At 47.3% G+C, this 13,729-nt stretch overlaps 1 protein-coding gene across 1 annotated transcript; it reads right to left on the bottom strand.

The window, feature by feature from the left end:
- Positions 1-3,604: 3,604 nt before the first annotated feature.
- Cst7 (cystatin F (leukocystatin)) lies at positions 3,605-12,134 on the bottom strand. Its single transcript, NM_009977.3, has 4 exons — positions 11,964-12,134; positions 6,673-6,845; positions 4,777-4,893; positions 3,605-4,129 (listed from the first exon to the last, which is right to left on the bottom strand). Exons 1-4 carry the CDS (start codon positions 12,028-12,030, stop codon positions 4,052-4,054), a joined length of 435 nt encoding a protein of 144 aa, NP_034107.2. The 5' UTR covers positions 12,031-12,134; the 3' UTR covers positions 3,605-4,051.
- Positions 12,135-13,729: the final 1,595 nt, after the last annotated feature.

Raw genomic sequence — 13,729 nt, 5'->3', positions numbered from 1 at the left:
TTTATGGTAAAATGGGCTTCAGACCAGTGAATGCAATCCTTGTTTCATCAGCTAACCAACTCTCAATACTGTTTATGGAACTTTATAGGAAAGAAAATTGAACAGCCATGTAGCTACTTTTAATAGCAGTGATGTGCCTCATCCATAAGGTATGCAAGAATAGCTGGGCTACCGATGAGTCTCTAAGAACTCTGCATGTCCTGGGCCTATAAGTTGACTGTCAGTTGTTTTTGAGAAGAGAGTTTAGTCTTTAGGACTAAATTATCACTGGTGAAGTTAACTGTTTTACATTTTTAGCAAAGGACTCTTCATTTTGACTCAGCTGTGCTTTCAGCTCCCAAGTGTCATTTCCTGTGTTTACCTGGTAATTTGTCATGGTGAGGTTCTAAAGGGGGTGTCTTAAATATGTGGGACATGCTTTTCTTATAAACATAAAGGGACTGTTCTCTAATATGACTTAACTAATATTCTTATAACATTAATCAAGTAATTAATAATTTGCCTCAATTGTTAAAAACTATTAAGAATCAGTTTTTACTTGACAGTGTAAGTACCTTTTGAAATTTTTATGATCCGCATACCTGTAGTGAAAATTTTGGTTTCTTTAAAAACCCAGTTATGTTATGTGAATATGATTTTGTTTTAATCCCAGGTGTGGGATAAGAGGCTGCTTCACAGCAGGTGACAATTATTTGTTTCATGTACTAGTAGAGTTGTGATTATTGTCTAGCTGCAGATAGTTTACGTTTGGAATTATGGGAACTTATCAGAGGATATAAATACTAGAACCCGGAGAGGGGTGGGGTGCGCTCCAGGAGGCTTCCGTTGGTTCCTGCTGCTGCATGCAGTTTGTCAAGTGGCCATGAGCAAAGAGGCGAGAAGGAGTTGGAGGTATCCTGACGATGAAGACTGGACTTGCCCCCAGGAACTTGATGCCTCTAATCATCAGGAAATAATCTAAAGAAGTCTACATCCCCTTTCCCCTCTAACCGTATTTCTCCCCTACCTAGTATTGGAAGGACGGAAGGGATTAGGGTGGAATAAGGGCTGGAAGAGTGGTATATATAAGAACCCAATAAATAGGACATGTGTGCGTGCACGTGTACACACACACACACACACACACACTGCACATACCCATATTTTTTCTTTCTTTTTAATATCTTTTTTTTAATTGGATATTTTATTTATTTACATTTCAAATGTGATCTCCTTCCTGGTCCCCCCTCCAGAAACCCTCTATCCCATCTCCCCTCCCCCAGCTTCTGTGAAGGTGCTCCTCCACCCACCCACCCACTCCTACCTCCCAGCCCTGGCATTCCTCTACACTGGGACATCGAGCCTTTATGGGACCAAGGGCCTCTCCTCCCATTGATGCCTGACAAGGTCATCCTCTGCTACATAAATTGCTGGAGCCATGAGTTCCTCCACATGTGTACTCTTTGGTTGGTGGTTTAGTCCCTGGGAGTGCTGGGGGATCAGGTTTGTTGATATTGTTGTTCTTCCTATGGGGTAGCAAACCCCTTCAGCTCCTTCTGTCCTTTCTCTAACTCCTCCATTGGAGATCCCGTGCTCAGTCCCATGGTAGGTTGGGAGCATCTGTCTCTGTATTTGTGAGGCTCTGGCAGAACCTCTCAGGAGACAGCTATATTAGGCTCCTGTCAGCAAGCACTTCTTGCCATCTGCTATAAGTGTCTGTATATGGCATGGATTCCCCAGGTGGGGTAGTCTCTGGATGGCCTTTCCTTCAATCTCTGATCCACACTTTGTATTTCCTCCTGTATTTTGTTCCCCCTTCAAAGAAGGAACAAAGCATCTACACTTTGGCCTTCCTTCTTGAGTTCCATGTGGTTTGTGAATTGTATCTTGGTTATTCCGAGCTTTTTGCCTAATAACAATTTACCAGACCTACCCATATCTTAATTGAGTGTTTATGCAAAATTTTGAAAGTTTTTCACATACTGTCTTACCTATTTTTTTGAGACATGGTCTTGGATTCCTGAGCTTAGGTCTTTCTGCCTCAGCTCCCGAGTAGCTAGAACTGTGTGCACCATGCCCAGCTTGCATATGTGGACTTAGTGATGATGGATGGATGGCCTTGTATGGAAGGGCGCTGAGGCTCCGTGGTTAATGTCTGCTTAGTATCACAGCCAGCACAAGGCTGAGCTGGAGACCTTGTTATAATAATTGAGGAATGTTCTGTAAAGCTTGACAGCAGGTAAATGGCCACCCTAAGGCTTTTGAGGCAGTGGCTGCAGCAGTTTGCAGGGCACAAGCTTGGACACAGCAAAGTTCTTTTGAGATTCCTTAGAGGGTATATGGTGGCCTGGATAACAGTGGTGTGAAGAGTTCCCATGAGCAGTGGTGAGAGCGATGTTTTATGTCTCGTGGTAATTGTGGCCAGCTCACTTGCTACCTGCAAGGGTTGCTAAACTGAACAGAAGCAGATATTTGAAGCATGTCATCATGGGCCAGGCACAGTGTATTTGGTGAGGAATATGTGGCAGTGGTATGGCTAGAGGAAGCTCTAGAACATCAGAGTTGAGCTCTGTCAGGATTCTTGATGACTAAGGGGAGGCAGGTAGACCAGACCTTGATGTGTTCTCATTGCTATTTAACAAAATGAGGACACGGGACCATTTATCTACTGCTTTATCATGAACATCAGTCACACAGCCATGTCCTGAGGGCTCTGGCTGTGCACCCTGTGACTTGTTTATGTGTGGTTGGGTCAAGTGCCTTTCTCAAGAATTGGCTTTATTGGTTACACAAATTGTCAAGTGAAGTCTGTCTTATGTCAATGCTGCTATCACTGTCCCTGAATTAAAGTAGCCTGGGAGTCAGGACCAAAATAAAGGGGAATTTGAAGGATACCAAGGCAGATCATGTGCTGTTCTGTAGTTAGGGCTACAGCAGTTACATTGCCATGCATATTGGGTACAGATTTACTTTCCTACTTGTTATCAAGTCTGTATTGCTTTCAGAAGCCTGCATCTCTCTGCTTTGCAGTTACTTTGAGGAGAGTCTGGAGAAGAAGTCCAATGAGTCCCTCTGTCCACCCTAGGCTTTCTTAGTACTCAGCCATGGTTCTCTCAGAATGAAAGCTGTGAGACATAGCTGCCAGCCCATTCTGGGTTTACCCTCTGCTCTGCCCCTGTGCATCTTCCAGTTCAAGCTCCATTGCTGTCTTTCCCAAGTTCCCAGTTCCCCGCAATCCTTCATTCTTCTAGGGCCCAACACAGCCTGTCTATCTCACCCCAGCCCCTTTATCCAGGCTCCATCTGTGCTGTTTTCCAGTGACTGACTGAGGGTTTGGACCCATCATTTACCCTACCCTGTGTTGGGCTTGCTACTAAAGTATTAACCTTCATGACAGCAGAGAACTTGAGTGCAGGCACTCTTCCTTCAGAAATGCTCCCAGAGTTCCTCTATTCTCTGTGGGTGTTGCTATCCTGTTGATGTCAAGGTCTGGGCCAGTTACTTAGGTCATCAGCACACTTGAGCTTACAGCTTATCACTACATGAAGTCTCTTGAGGTTTTATGGAAACAAAATTCACCAGGCCACCCACTTTCCTGGGTTCCTGTAAAGGATGGCACACAGTATTGCTTTTAGGTGATCAGCTTTTTATTTATGATAAATCATCCCCATCAATATTAGTCTGATGGTAGCAGACCAGACGGCTGCAGAATCTGCTCATGCAGTCGGGCATCAAGAAGCTTCCCACACTACCACCTTGTTGACTGTATCTGCTTTGCTCTGCACGTGCTCCAGTAATGTCATCAAAGGACTCTCTGCGTGCCCACATCCTGAATCTAGGTGTGTAGCACCAGAGAATTCATTTTAGAAGAAAGTGTGAATACAGTTAATCTGGAGAGGAGGGCACTATATTCTCCCAGTCCAGCCCCCTGATGACCCACTGGCATGTTAATCTGCTCGCTGGTAAGCAGGCCCTGAGGATCTGAGATGGCCAGGATGGGGTGGAAAGTAAGGAGTGGGGAAAACACGAGTGGATATGTATCACAGCTGCAGTCTTGCTAAAGAGACAGAAGTCACTGGCAGAGGAGAACAGGCACCTCAAAACTGTGGAGCCAGGGGATGACCCAGACTTCAGAGTAGCAATATAGAGTCTGAAACAAACAGAAAAAGGGCTCATCTTAGGACCCCAGCTGCCACTGAGACCCTGCTCACCCAGGGCAGCTCCCTTAGTTCCCCTTGTGCGTGCCAGGCAATTGGGAACTGTGTGTGAATTCATATACATTTGCGTGTATTCTGTGCTGAGTCAGTCTTCCCGTACCCACCTCCAGTTTTTGTTTTGAAAATCTTCAAACCTAAACGTTGGAATGATTCAAGCGTATATACTCCTTAGCTATAATTATGATATGTTAAAGTTTACCACGTAGCTTTTGCCTTTTCTCTTTAGAGAGATCAGATGTAGTAAATACAGCACTTACATTTTTATAACATATCCTATATCTGTAAGTGTTGTAAATGATTCCTGAATCATTTGAAAACGTTTTCTGCTGAAATCTCCCTATTCCACATTCAGAGCATTGCTCTGCAAAGAGACTTCTGGAAATGAAAGTCAGGTGGCATAGGTCATGCGAGGGCTGGGAGGATACTGTTTTTCAACCCTGTGTCCCTCGAGAGCGTGCCTGCTGCTGCTGCTGCTGCTGTCATGTGTTCATGGTTGGGAGGGAACATCTCCCTGGGTTTGAGGTGTAGAAGTGTGCTGCGGTGGAGGGAAGCTACTCAATAGACAGGCTCTTCTGCTTACCCGCTTCAAGGCAGGGTTGGTTTGGAAGTCACAGTTGTCCAGTTGGTGATGCATGGTCTTCCTGCATGTAGTTCGGCCGATTTTCACCTCCAGCATATATTTCAGGCCTTTCACCACCTGAAGAAACCAAAAGCCCAAGGACTACATTACTTGGCATAGGAGGCAAAGCAGTCATTGCCTCCCCAGCTGGTGAGGCATGTCTTAAAGCAGGTAAGGAGAGTACTGGGGAGGCAAGTTCTGGACTTGGCCAGGAGAGCAGCTGCAGGTGAACAGGTCCAGACTTCAGGCAACCCTCTTCCTTTCCTGTTGAGCAGTGTCTTATGGCCCCTTTTAGGTTTCTGCCTAGAACTTTGCATTCTAGAGAAACATCAGGGTGGGGTTGCCACAGCCATAGGTAAAGACTAACCTTCTCCCTCTTATCTGTCATCTCATTTCAACTTACCAAACAACCCTCCATTTTAACCCTCAGTGATGTTTAAATAAATGTTAAGCCTGCTAACTTCTGTATTGCTTGTTGGCATACATGTAGGTACCTGCTGGATTCTCCACTTTCATGGGAATTGGTTTATTTTGAGTTTCATAATAATAGTTCTCTACTTGGACACAGCTGTGACTTAGTTCTTTTTCCTTGCTTGTTTCTGTGTAGTTGGAAAATTCCTCAAGTTTTAGTCCCAGTCTTAACCAGATAACACGTGAAGCAGTCTCCAACATCATGAGAGTACACAGGGACAGTGCTCATTTCTCTTATGGGGGACCTTGGGCACTCAGGCTTAGGCTCTGATTGTCTGAGGCTGGTCCTTAGAGCACAGATAGTGCCACATACCAGTGTGCCTAAAGCATTTTTCCCTCCCTCCCTCCCTCTCTCTCTCTCTTTCTCAGATTTATTTATTTATTAATTATTTATTTATTTTATGTGAGTACACTGTAGCTGTCTTCAGATACACCAGAGGAGGGCATCAGATCCCATTACTGATGGTTGTGAGCCACCATGTGGTTGCTGAGAATTGAACTCAGGACCTCTGGAAGAGCAGTCAGCACTCTTAACCACTGAGCCATCTCTCCAGCCCTAGCATCATTTCTTATAGAATATTACACTCTAAAAGAGTTTATACTTACCAAAAGAAGACTATAGAAGACACCATGGCCCTTTGGCCCAGAACAAACATGAATGCTGTAAAGCTACCATCCTCAGAGCAGGGCCTTTCTGTACCCTTTTCCCTCTAGGCTCCAACGCACAAGTGTATATCTTCTGAAGCCAGCTTCACAGTACCAGAGTGCTGCCAGGGCCACTGTGTACAGCAAATGAGAGGCTGCCAAGACCTCCCTCCTGTCATGTTAACACATGTTCTTGAGATACAAGATTAGCAAGACTGGCTGTACCCCCAAGGTACCCTGGGCAGGAAAGTTCTGAATGGACAATCAATTATCAAGAAGGCTGGCTTTGAATGGTGACACTTGGGCAGGCTGGAGAAAGAGTGGACTTGTAGGTCTGAGAAGGGAGTAGGCCCAGTTCCAGGTGGAAAAAAATGAATGGATGCAATGGAAAATACTGGAGTGGCTTTGTGGACTGTGGGTGAGGGATAATGACAGGAGAGGATCTGCACCCTGGACCTTGGCAGGGCAGCCCTGATTGGTACTGTTGTGCATCCCTGCCAGGCTGTCAGCTTCAGCACGCCACTCTAGGACCCTGCCATTTCTTACTGCTACTGATGGGCTCCAACCAGAGATTTGGCAGTTTTACTAAAAAAAAAAGGTTCCAGGCTATGAGGCTCAGCTCTGGGTCACACTGGTCTTGGCTATAGTACAACTTCTGTTCCAGTGTTGTAGGTAATGGGTTATATGGCTCAGCTTCCCAGAGCTATCCTGAGGTGCCAGCTATTGATCCTAGCTCCTCACCTGTACCAGGGCTTTGCTGACATGGGACTCCTTGAACAAAAAGATGTCATTTGTGCAGTTGTTGAACTTTTCCACACTGTGCCTGGCGGCCTTAAGCACTCCTGGGTTATTGGTCTCTATTGTTTTGGGGAATCCTGGCTTCACACTGGAGATCAAATCTTTGGAACAAAAATCTGAAAGAAACAAAAGAACCAGACAAAAAAACATTGATGTCAGGGGAATACCTGAGTCAAAGGGTCATGGCTCATCCCCTGGGTGGTACCCAGTTCTCTCAGCTGTGTGGTCCTAGCCCTCCTCCACTGTCCCCTGTGTGCCTACCACCTGTTTCCTTCACTACCTGACTTTTGTGCACCTTTATTATACTCTTGAATTTAAGAACAGATGCCCTGGGCTGAACAACAGTGTATATAGTTCCTGTCCCCTAGTCGCTGCCTACGTGACCTTTTTCAGAACCCAGGGTTATTCTCAACATGGGGTACCGGGCAGCAAAACTCCAGACAGGAAATGTGTTAGAATTTGCCCAGACTGGTCCTTGAGGCTGGCTGTCATCCCCCTTGGTGTCCCTCCTGCAGTCTCACACCTTGTCAGAGCAGCCTGAGTCCAGCCTAAGTCAGGTACACCTTAAACACAGCTCATGACTCCACCACTGCGTATGTACTGGCTCCTGAGGTTCTGGCATACAGCTCTTCTCTCTCCTGTTGAGTGAATGTTATCCCTTGAGTTTTGGGTCCAGAGTCTAGTATGCTGTGGGTATGAGAGGGTGGTTAGCTGGTTTCTTCCTAGACCTGGTTTCCTGTACCAAGGAGTCCATATTTGTAAAAACAAAACAAAACAAAACAAACAAACAAACAAACAAACAAACAAAAAAACGAGGGAACAGTATGAGGAACTTCTTACAGCTAGGTATAACTTGGAATTCCAGTTTCTCTTCTTGGGATTCCCTGCTCCCAGAGGCATCGGTGTGACTGGGCCTGAAGACCCACCCCACTGGAGACCCTGATCAGTCATTCCCTTGCTCAGCTTATTCATGGGATCAATCTTCAGTATCCCAGAGACCAGAGTGGTGCAGTGAGGAGGGCAGGGCTTGGCCAGGTGTATGTATCTGGCCGCTTGGCTTCAGGTCTGGACTTTTATCATTAGGAAGATAGAAGAATCAGTGAAGCAGTTGGCTCCCTACAGCAGAAAGTGGCTTGTGGTCCTTAAGGTCTTGAATTGGTGTTTCTCTTTATTTTTAACTCCCCCCCCCCCTAATAGCCAGGGATGAGTTGCATATGAGAATAAAGGGCTGCTGAGATGGCTCAGGGGTAAAGGTGCTGGTTGTTGAGCCTGATGACCTAAGGCTGATCCTGGTGGGAGAGAGGACCAGCTCTCAAGTTCTCTGACCTCCACAGTTGTCCACATGTGGCCCTGCACATAAATAAATACATGTAATAAAAATTAAAATGCAATGAAAATAAAAAGCTCAAAGTTAGTGGGGGGATGGGATAGCAGGGCATTAGATTGGTAAACTTTTTAGACCTTATCGATATAAGCATTCGGTGACTGTCCAGACTGGACACCAAGATGCAGGTGCTGGCTGGCGTGGCTGTGCTCTTGTTTCAACTAGAGATACCAAGTTCCTTTTGGGGACAAGTGATCCCTCTATCCAAGTGACTGAGTAGATAGTAATCAAGGCCCAGTGGAAGTAGTTGGAGAAAAAGCTTTTACCAAGCGGGGGGTTAGGAATTAGTACTGTAGGTAGATGACACTTCAGAACTGGGGGACAGGAAAGTCGGGTCCCACCAGAAGGCTTTTCTGTCAGAGCTTGGGGAAGGTTTCAGGCTCTGGGGCCAGTGAAGGAGTCAGGTTTTTATTAAACTCGATCTTTAAAGCAGGCTGTCTGTCCATGTGGTTGCTAGAATCATGATACCCAGGCATAGTGGTCAGGCCTGTTGGTCAGTGTTTAGCAGGGGAACCTGTCACAGCAGATATGAGAGGTGAGGGTATCTCAGGAGAACAGGGAGGTCCTTCCTGGATATCGGCGGTCTATCAGAGAACCTCAAGTGAAACACTAGAGAAGGCTGTTCTTGCTTATTTGAACCTGAGTGAGGGGAGCCAGGACAGCACAGCAAGCATCATCTATCTGCCGCCCACTACAGGTCTCCTGTGGGCTGAGGGGAGAGTGGTATAGTAGAGAAGCTGTGATCATCGGAACACATGACGTTGAGACATCCCATCTTCTCTTAGGAAAGGGAGGTCAGCCGTGCTTGACCAAGCAGGGTCACTCCCGGCAAAGGGCTTCCAAGCTAGAGACCAAGAGCCAGTTACAGCTTATAGTTGTTTCTAGGCTTTCTAGGCATGGGCCCCTAAAGCTTTTGATCCTAAGTAAGTAGCATGCTGTCAGTGTTCTTGTCCAGTATGGCTTTGGGATCTGGTCTGGTCCGTAGGTGTCTCATAGCTGAGTCCTGTACAGTCCCCTCTGGACTGTTCTAGTTTGCTCTCAAGCCCTGTCTGATGTTCTCACAGAAGCCGAGGAAGTCTGAGAACTGCAATGGTGATAAGACAAATGCCAAGCTCTGCCCAGCTGCAGATGAGCCACCCACACCTTTACCTCTTAGGGCCCCTCACCTATACCATCAACATCCATTGAGTCTATGTTTTTCCCATGAGTTCTGTGAGTGATTCTTATGCTTTGAGGTCCTGAGTGATGAGGGTGGGGTGGGCTTCTTTGAGGCAGCATTGTCTCCTCATCTGCTGGATGCTGATATTTTTTTCTCTGATTAACTCTTGTCTTTACCAACTGGGACACATCCAGTGTTAGAATCTCAGCTGTTCTCATTGGCTGTGCTAGCTTGGGCAAGCTCCTTAACCTTTTTGAGCCTCCATGTTCCATTTGTAAATGAGGATGATGATGACACTGACCTTGAAGGATAAGAATAAACAAGGCAGTTTGCACGAAGCAGTAGTCAGTATCATCCAGTACCATATCAGATATGATATGACTGCAGCAAGGATCTCTGAGGACAAACATGTTCATGGGAAATCTAGGTCAGTGGTCCATTCAGGCCTAGACCCAACCTATAACAGCTTTTAGAACTTTCTGTGGGAATCCAGTATACCCAGGCCTAGTTATGCCCTTAGCCCTTGCTATGCAGAGCAGGTGGCTACATGGCTGCAGGTTTCTTGCCTAAGCAAACAAGCCTCCTCTGCAAGTCCTACTGGAAAGGGGCAGGCGATGAGGCAAACGGTGACCACCGGCAGGGAACCTTTGTGGAAGAAGTGACACATTGAGAAAGAAGGCTCCCCATTCTCACCAACAGCTAAGAGGCAGAGACAATGAATGTGGCAATTTCCTAAATTCTGAAGATTGGGGATACTGCTTGGGGCAGTTTAACTCCTAGGCACAGAGCTATGCCATATGCTCAGATCAGACACAATCAGTATCCTTGTTGCTTTGCCTTGGCTCACAGAGGATTCCAGAATTCCACAGGAAGTAGGGAGGAGGGAGGGAGAGAGCAAGGAGGGAGGAACGGAGGGAGGGAAGAGGGAAAGAGAATGAGAATATGAATATGAATGAATATGAACCATTAGAGGTCAAGGTTCCCAGCTGTCTGAGAGGAGCTTGAGAGTACCCCATTTTGCATCGGAGGCCTTAATGGAAGCATCAGGAAGGGAGGTACCATAGTGGGTAGAGATGTGGTTCATTAGCACAGCAGAGCAAAGGCCTGGCCATTGACTTGCAGGCAATGGTGGGCACTGTTGGGAGTACCCCAGGCCTATAAGCACTTTGTGAGATCATCACTGAGCTACTTTCTCTAAGACATTCAGGTAAGAACCAGTTACTGGCATCTCAAAGGGCAGGCTGAAGGAAGTTCCAAACTTCTCAGATGGTGTATATGGGGCTTGTAGTATTCCCAGGTTCCAGTGTGAGGGTGGTGTTTATTTGGGTCTGGGCAGAGAGGCCTGAAGGGGGTGGCTCAGAGAAGCTGTTGAGGGCAGGTGAATGGAGAAGATTCCTTTCAGCTCACAAATTTGGGGGAAGTTAACGTGGTAGAGACAGGGAACTGACAGTCCTCCAATATCTCCCCCAACAGCTGTCCTGTGGTGTTAACTATAATGTGGTAGATGTGGCCACTCTGTTGAATTAGGCCTCAGAGGAGGCAAACACAGCATCGTCAAAACACCGAGTATAAAAAACCGAAACCCTAGGATCGGTGAGATAGCCAGTACCAATGTCTTCCCCAGATCTCTCACATAGGCCAAGAGGGCTTTGCAGCATGAACACCAGCTTCTGCCCAAGCTTCTCTCTGGACAACTGGGGCAGAGGAATCGTAGGTAGGCCAGGAAGGGCCTCCTAGTGAGCACTAAGGCCACAGGGAGCAGGGCATGGAGAGGCAAGGTCTGTGGCCTGGCCCGTGCTTAGTGCTGTCTCCTCTTTTACCAGTTAACTACCTCTTTGCCAATGACCCCCCCCCCCCGAGCTGCTGTGGTCCATCCTCATCCTCAGAACAGAAGCTCCCCTACCCATTACTGCCCTGTCTCCACAGTGCCCCATTCACAGCATCTACTTGGGTCTTGGATTTGGAGGCTATGCCCTACTGTGTCTCTACACTTACTTCTTTGCACCTAATTGCTGTGAAGGGGGATTCTATGTCCTTGGTGTCTCTTGGGTATTCCCTTTCACTGCCTCCCAGTGACCAGACCCAGCCTGCTTTAAGGAGGAAGAATGACAAAAGCCTTATGCATAAGCGCTGTCTTCATCTACTGGGAGATGGTCAGTTATCAGCTTTTTTGTCAGTTAGAGGCAGGGCCCTCAAACTTTATCTATGTGCTGAATCTGCTTGCTGGGGCAGACATCTTCCAGCTCTCTGTAGGGAAACAGGCACTCATGGCTGATGGTTAGCAAGTTAGCTAGCCTGGTTGCATCTCAGCTTTCCAACACAGGCGACTGCCACCCCTCACTGGCCACTAGCATGCTGACTTGCACAATACTTATCTTACTGGGGTCTCTGCAGTAAAGTCAGTTAGAAAAGTAAAGCTGTCAGATATAGACTGAGTGAGGCCCTTGAACAGAAGAGAACAGAAGTTGTTCTCTTTATCCCTGTGGCTGCTGTTATGCTTGATCCCTGATGTCTATTCTGCTTAGAAGTAGCTGCTGCCAGGATCCCCAGCCCCTTGCCAGGGTCTTTCTCAGGGTTCCAAGAGTGTCCTAAGAAAGATGCAAGACTAACAGGCCAGGGTCCCCATACTTCTACTACTAGAAGGTGGTCAGAACAGTACTCTGGGATGGGGCCAGATGACCCTTCTCTTACCTGGGGGGCGTGCCCCATGGGTGTCAGAAGTTAGGCAGCAGAGGGCAAGCAGAATGGCCAGCCACATGGCTGGGGAAATGCAGGGAGCATGTAGTGGGCCAAGTGCTCGGCAAGTACAGCTCCAGGACCAGGGCATGGTGGGGTAGCTTCAGTGGGGCGTGGTTTCTTGCTGAATCATTTTAACCAGAAGCGCTTCATCTTCAGGACTTGGGGCCACAAGAGCAACCACTTCCTTTAAAGAAGTTTCCAAGCTGTGATCATTTGCAGGGGGAGGCAGGGGGAGAGAAGTGAGACCCACGAGCGCAGCACCCTCTCTCCTTCCCAGGGTGGGAGGAGGCAGTTTCCTACCATTCACCACACACGGGGGATGCTGATGTGAAGAAACCAGGGGATTTTCAAAAGTAGTCACTTGACTGTCCTTCTACATTTATAGACTCTCTCCCCTCCTGCATTCTAGTATTCAGAATAGCCCCCTTCAAGAGACAAGAAACTATGCTGTCCGGGTCTGAGGGGTTATCTGCAGGAAAGCTATTCATACTTTCCAAAGTCCTTGGGAGGAGCATTGGCACGTGGCTTCTGTGCCTCAAACAGGAGCTCAGCACCGTGAGAGCTGAGATACTGATCATGGCCCACTCTGGGCTCAAAGCCTTCTAAGGAGATGAAATTACGTAGACAGAGGTCTGATTCTGGCCATGCCTCTACTTTCAGCCCATGGTTTGGAGTGGGTACCTATACCCAGTTATCTGAATCTGAATCTAGGCTTTGCTGTCATTAGACTAGGAACAGCCCATGCACCTCAGTTACCTCTGGGGACTTGTGAAACATTGGAGTTTCTTTTGCATAAAGGCTCAGGGTAGGAGGAAAGCAAGCTGTAATCGGCTTCAGTGTGGAGAGGTATATTCGTCTCTCAGAACTAGGCTAGGAAGGTAGTGTGGAAGGATGCCTGGGGTCTTACTTGCCCCCAGGAGACACATGGGCCTCCCAGGCTGCCTGACATACAGATATAGTCAGATCCTGGATGCTCGGGGCAGCGGTGGAGGGGGTCTGAGCCAGGTGAATTGTGCTGGATCCTACTAAATTCCAAACAGGGCAGATAGGGTCTGCGGGACATGGACAAACTATGTAATCTGAGGTCCCAATAGGTTTCTGGGTGCTGCAGGTAGTATTCAGTAAGTAGTAGCTGTTATGACAACCCCCCATGGTCCTTTCCTGTTTGATCTTGGGATCCTTATTTTTGGCTGCTAGGGTCTGGGACACAATGTCTTCAGTATAAATGGGATAGAGTAGTGCCCGCTTCAGTTTCAAACATCCACTGAGAGGTTGGGAGTCAGAACATAATCCACGTGTTGTATTTCTAGCAGTAACCAGAGCATCAGTAGTCTAGGTGGGAGCAGGAGATGGAGCTAGGCTGGCTGCTTGGTCTTCAGGCCAGTGTGGTGCAGTACAAAGATAATTCAGGGATTTGAATTCCCCGCCTCTGTGCTACATAAAGTCTGAAAGCTTCTGCGGAGTCCCTAAGGAGAACCTCATCTTGTATAGTTCTTGAGATTGTTGAAAATAAAATGCAGAGTCCCATCCTCCAGTTATCCGGAGAGACGTTGAAGTCCAGCTTTTCAGGAAGCTTTGGGAGTGAGAACACTGCTTGCAAAAGAATGGGATCCTGTACGTTGGAATGGAAGATTCCAGGGAAGCAGGGGTATTGAGCGCCTGAATTCTCAGTGAAAGAGGTGGTGTCCTCAGTGGGCTAATCCTGGGTTCTGAGCATG

Source organism: Mus musculus, chromosome 2 (genome assembly GCF_000001635.26).
Source record: "Mus musculus strain C57BL/6J chromosome 2, GRCm38.p6 C57BL/6J".
Lineage (NCBI taxonomy): Eukaryota > Metazoa > Chordata > Mammalia > Rodentia > Muridae > Mus > Mus musculus.
Note: the sequence above shows the minus strand (reverse complement) of the source record. Positions and strands in the feature narration are given on the sequence as shown.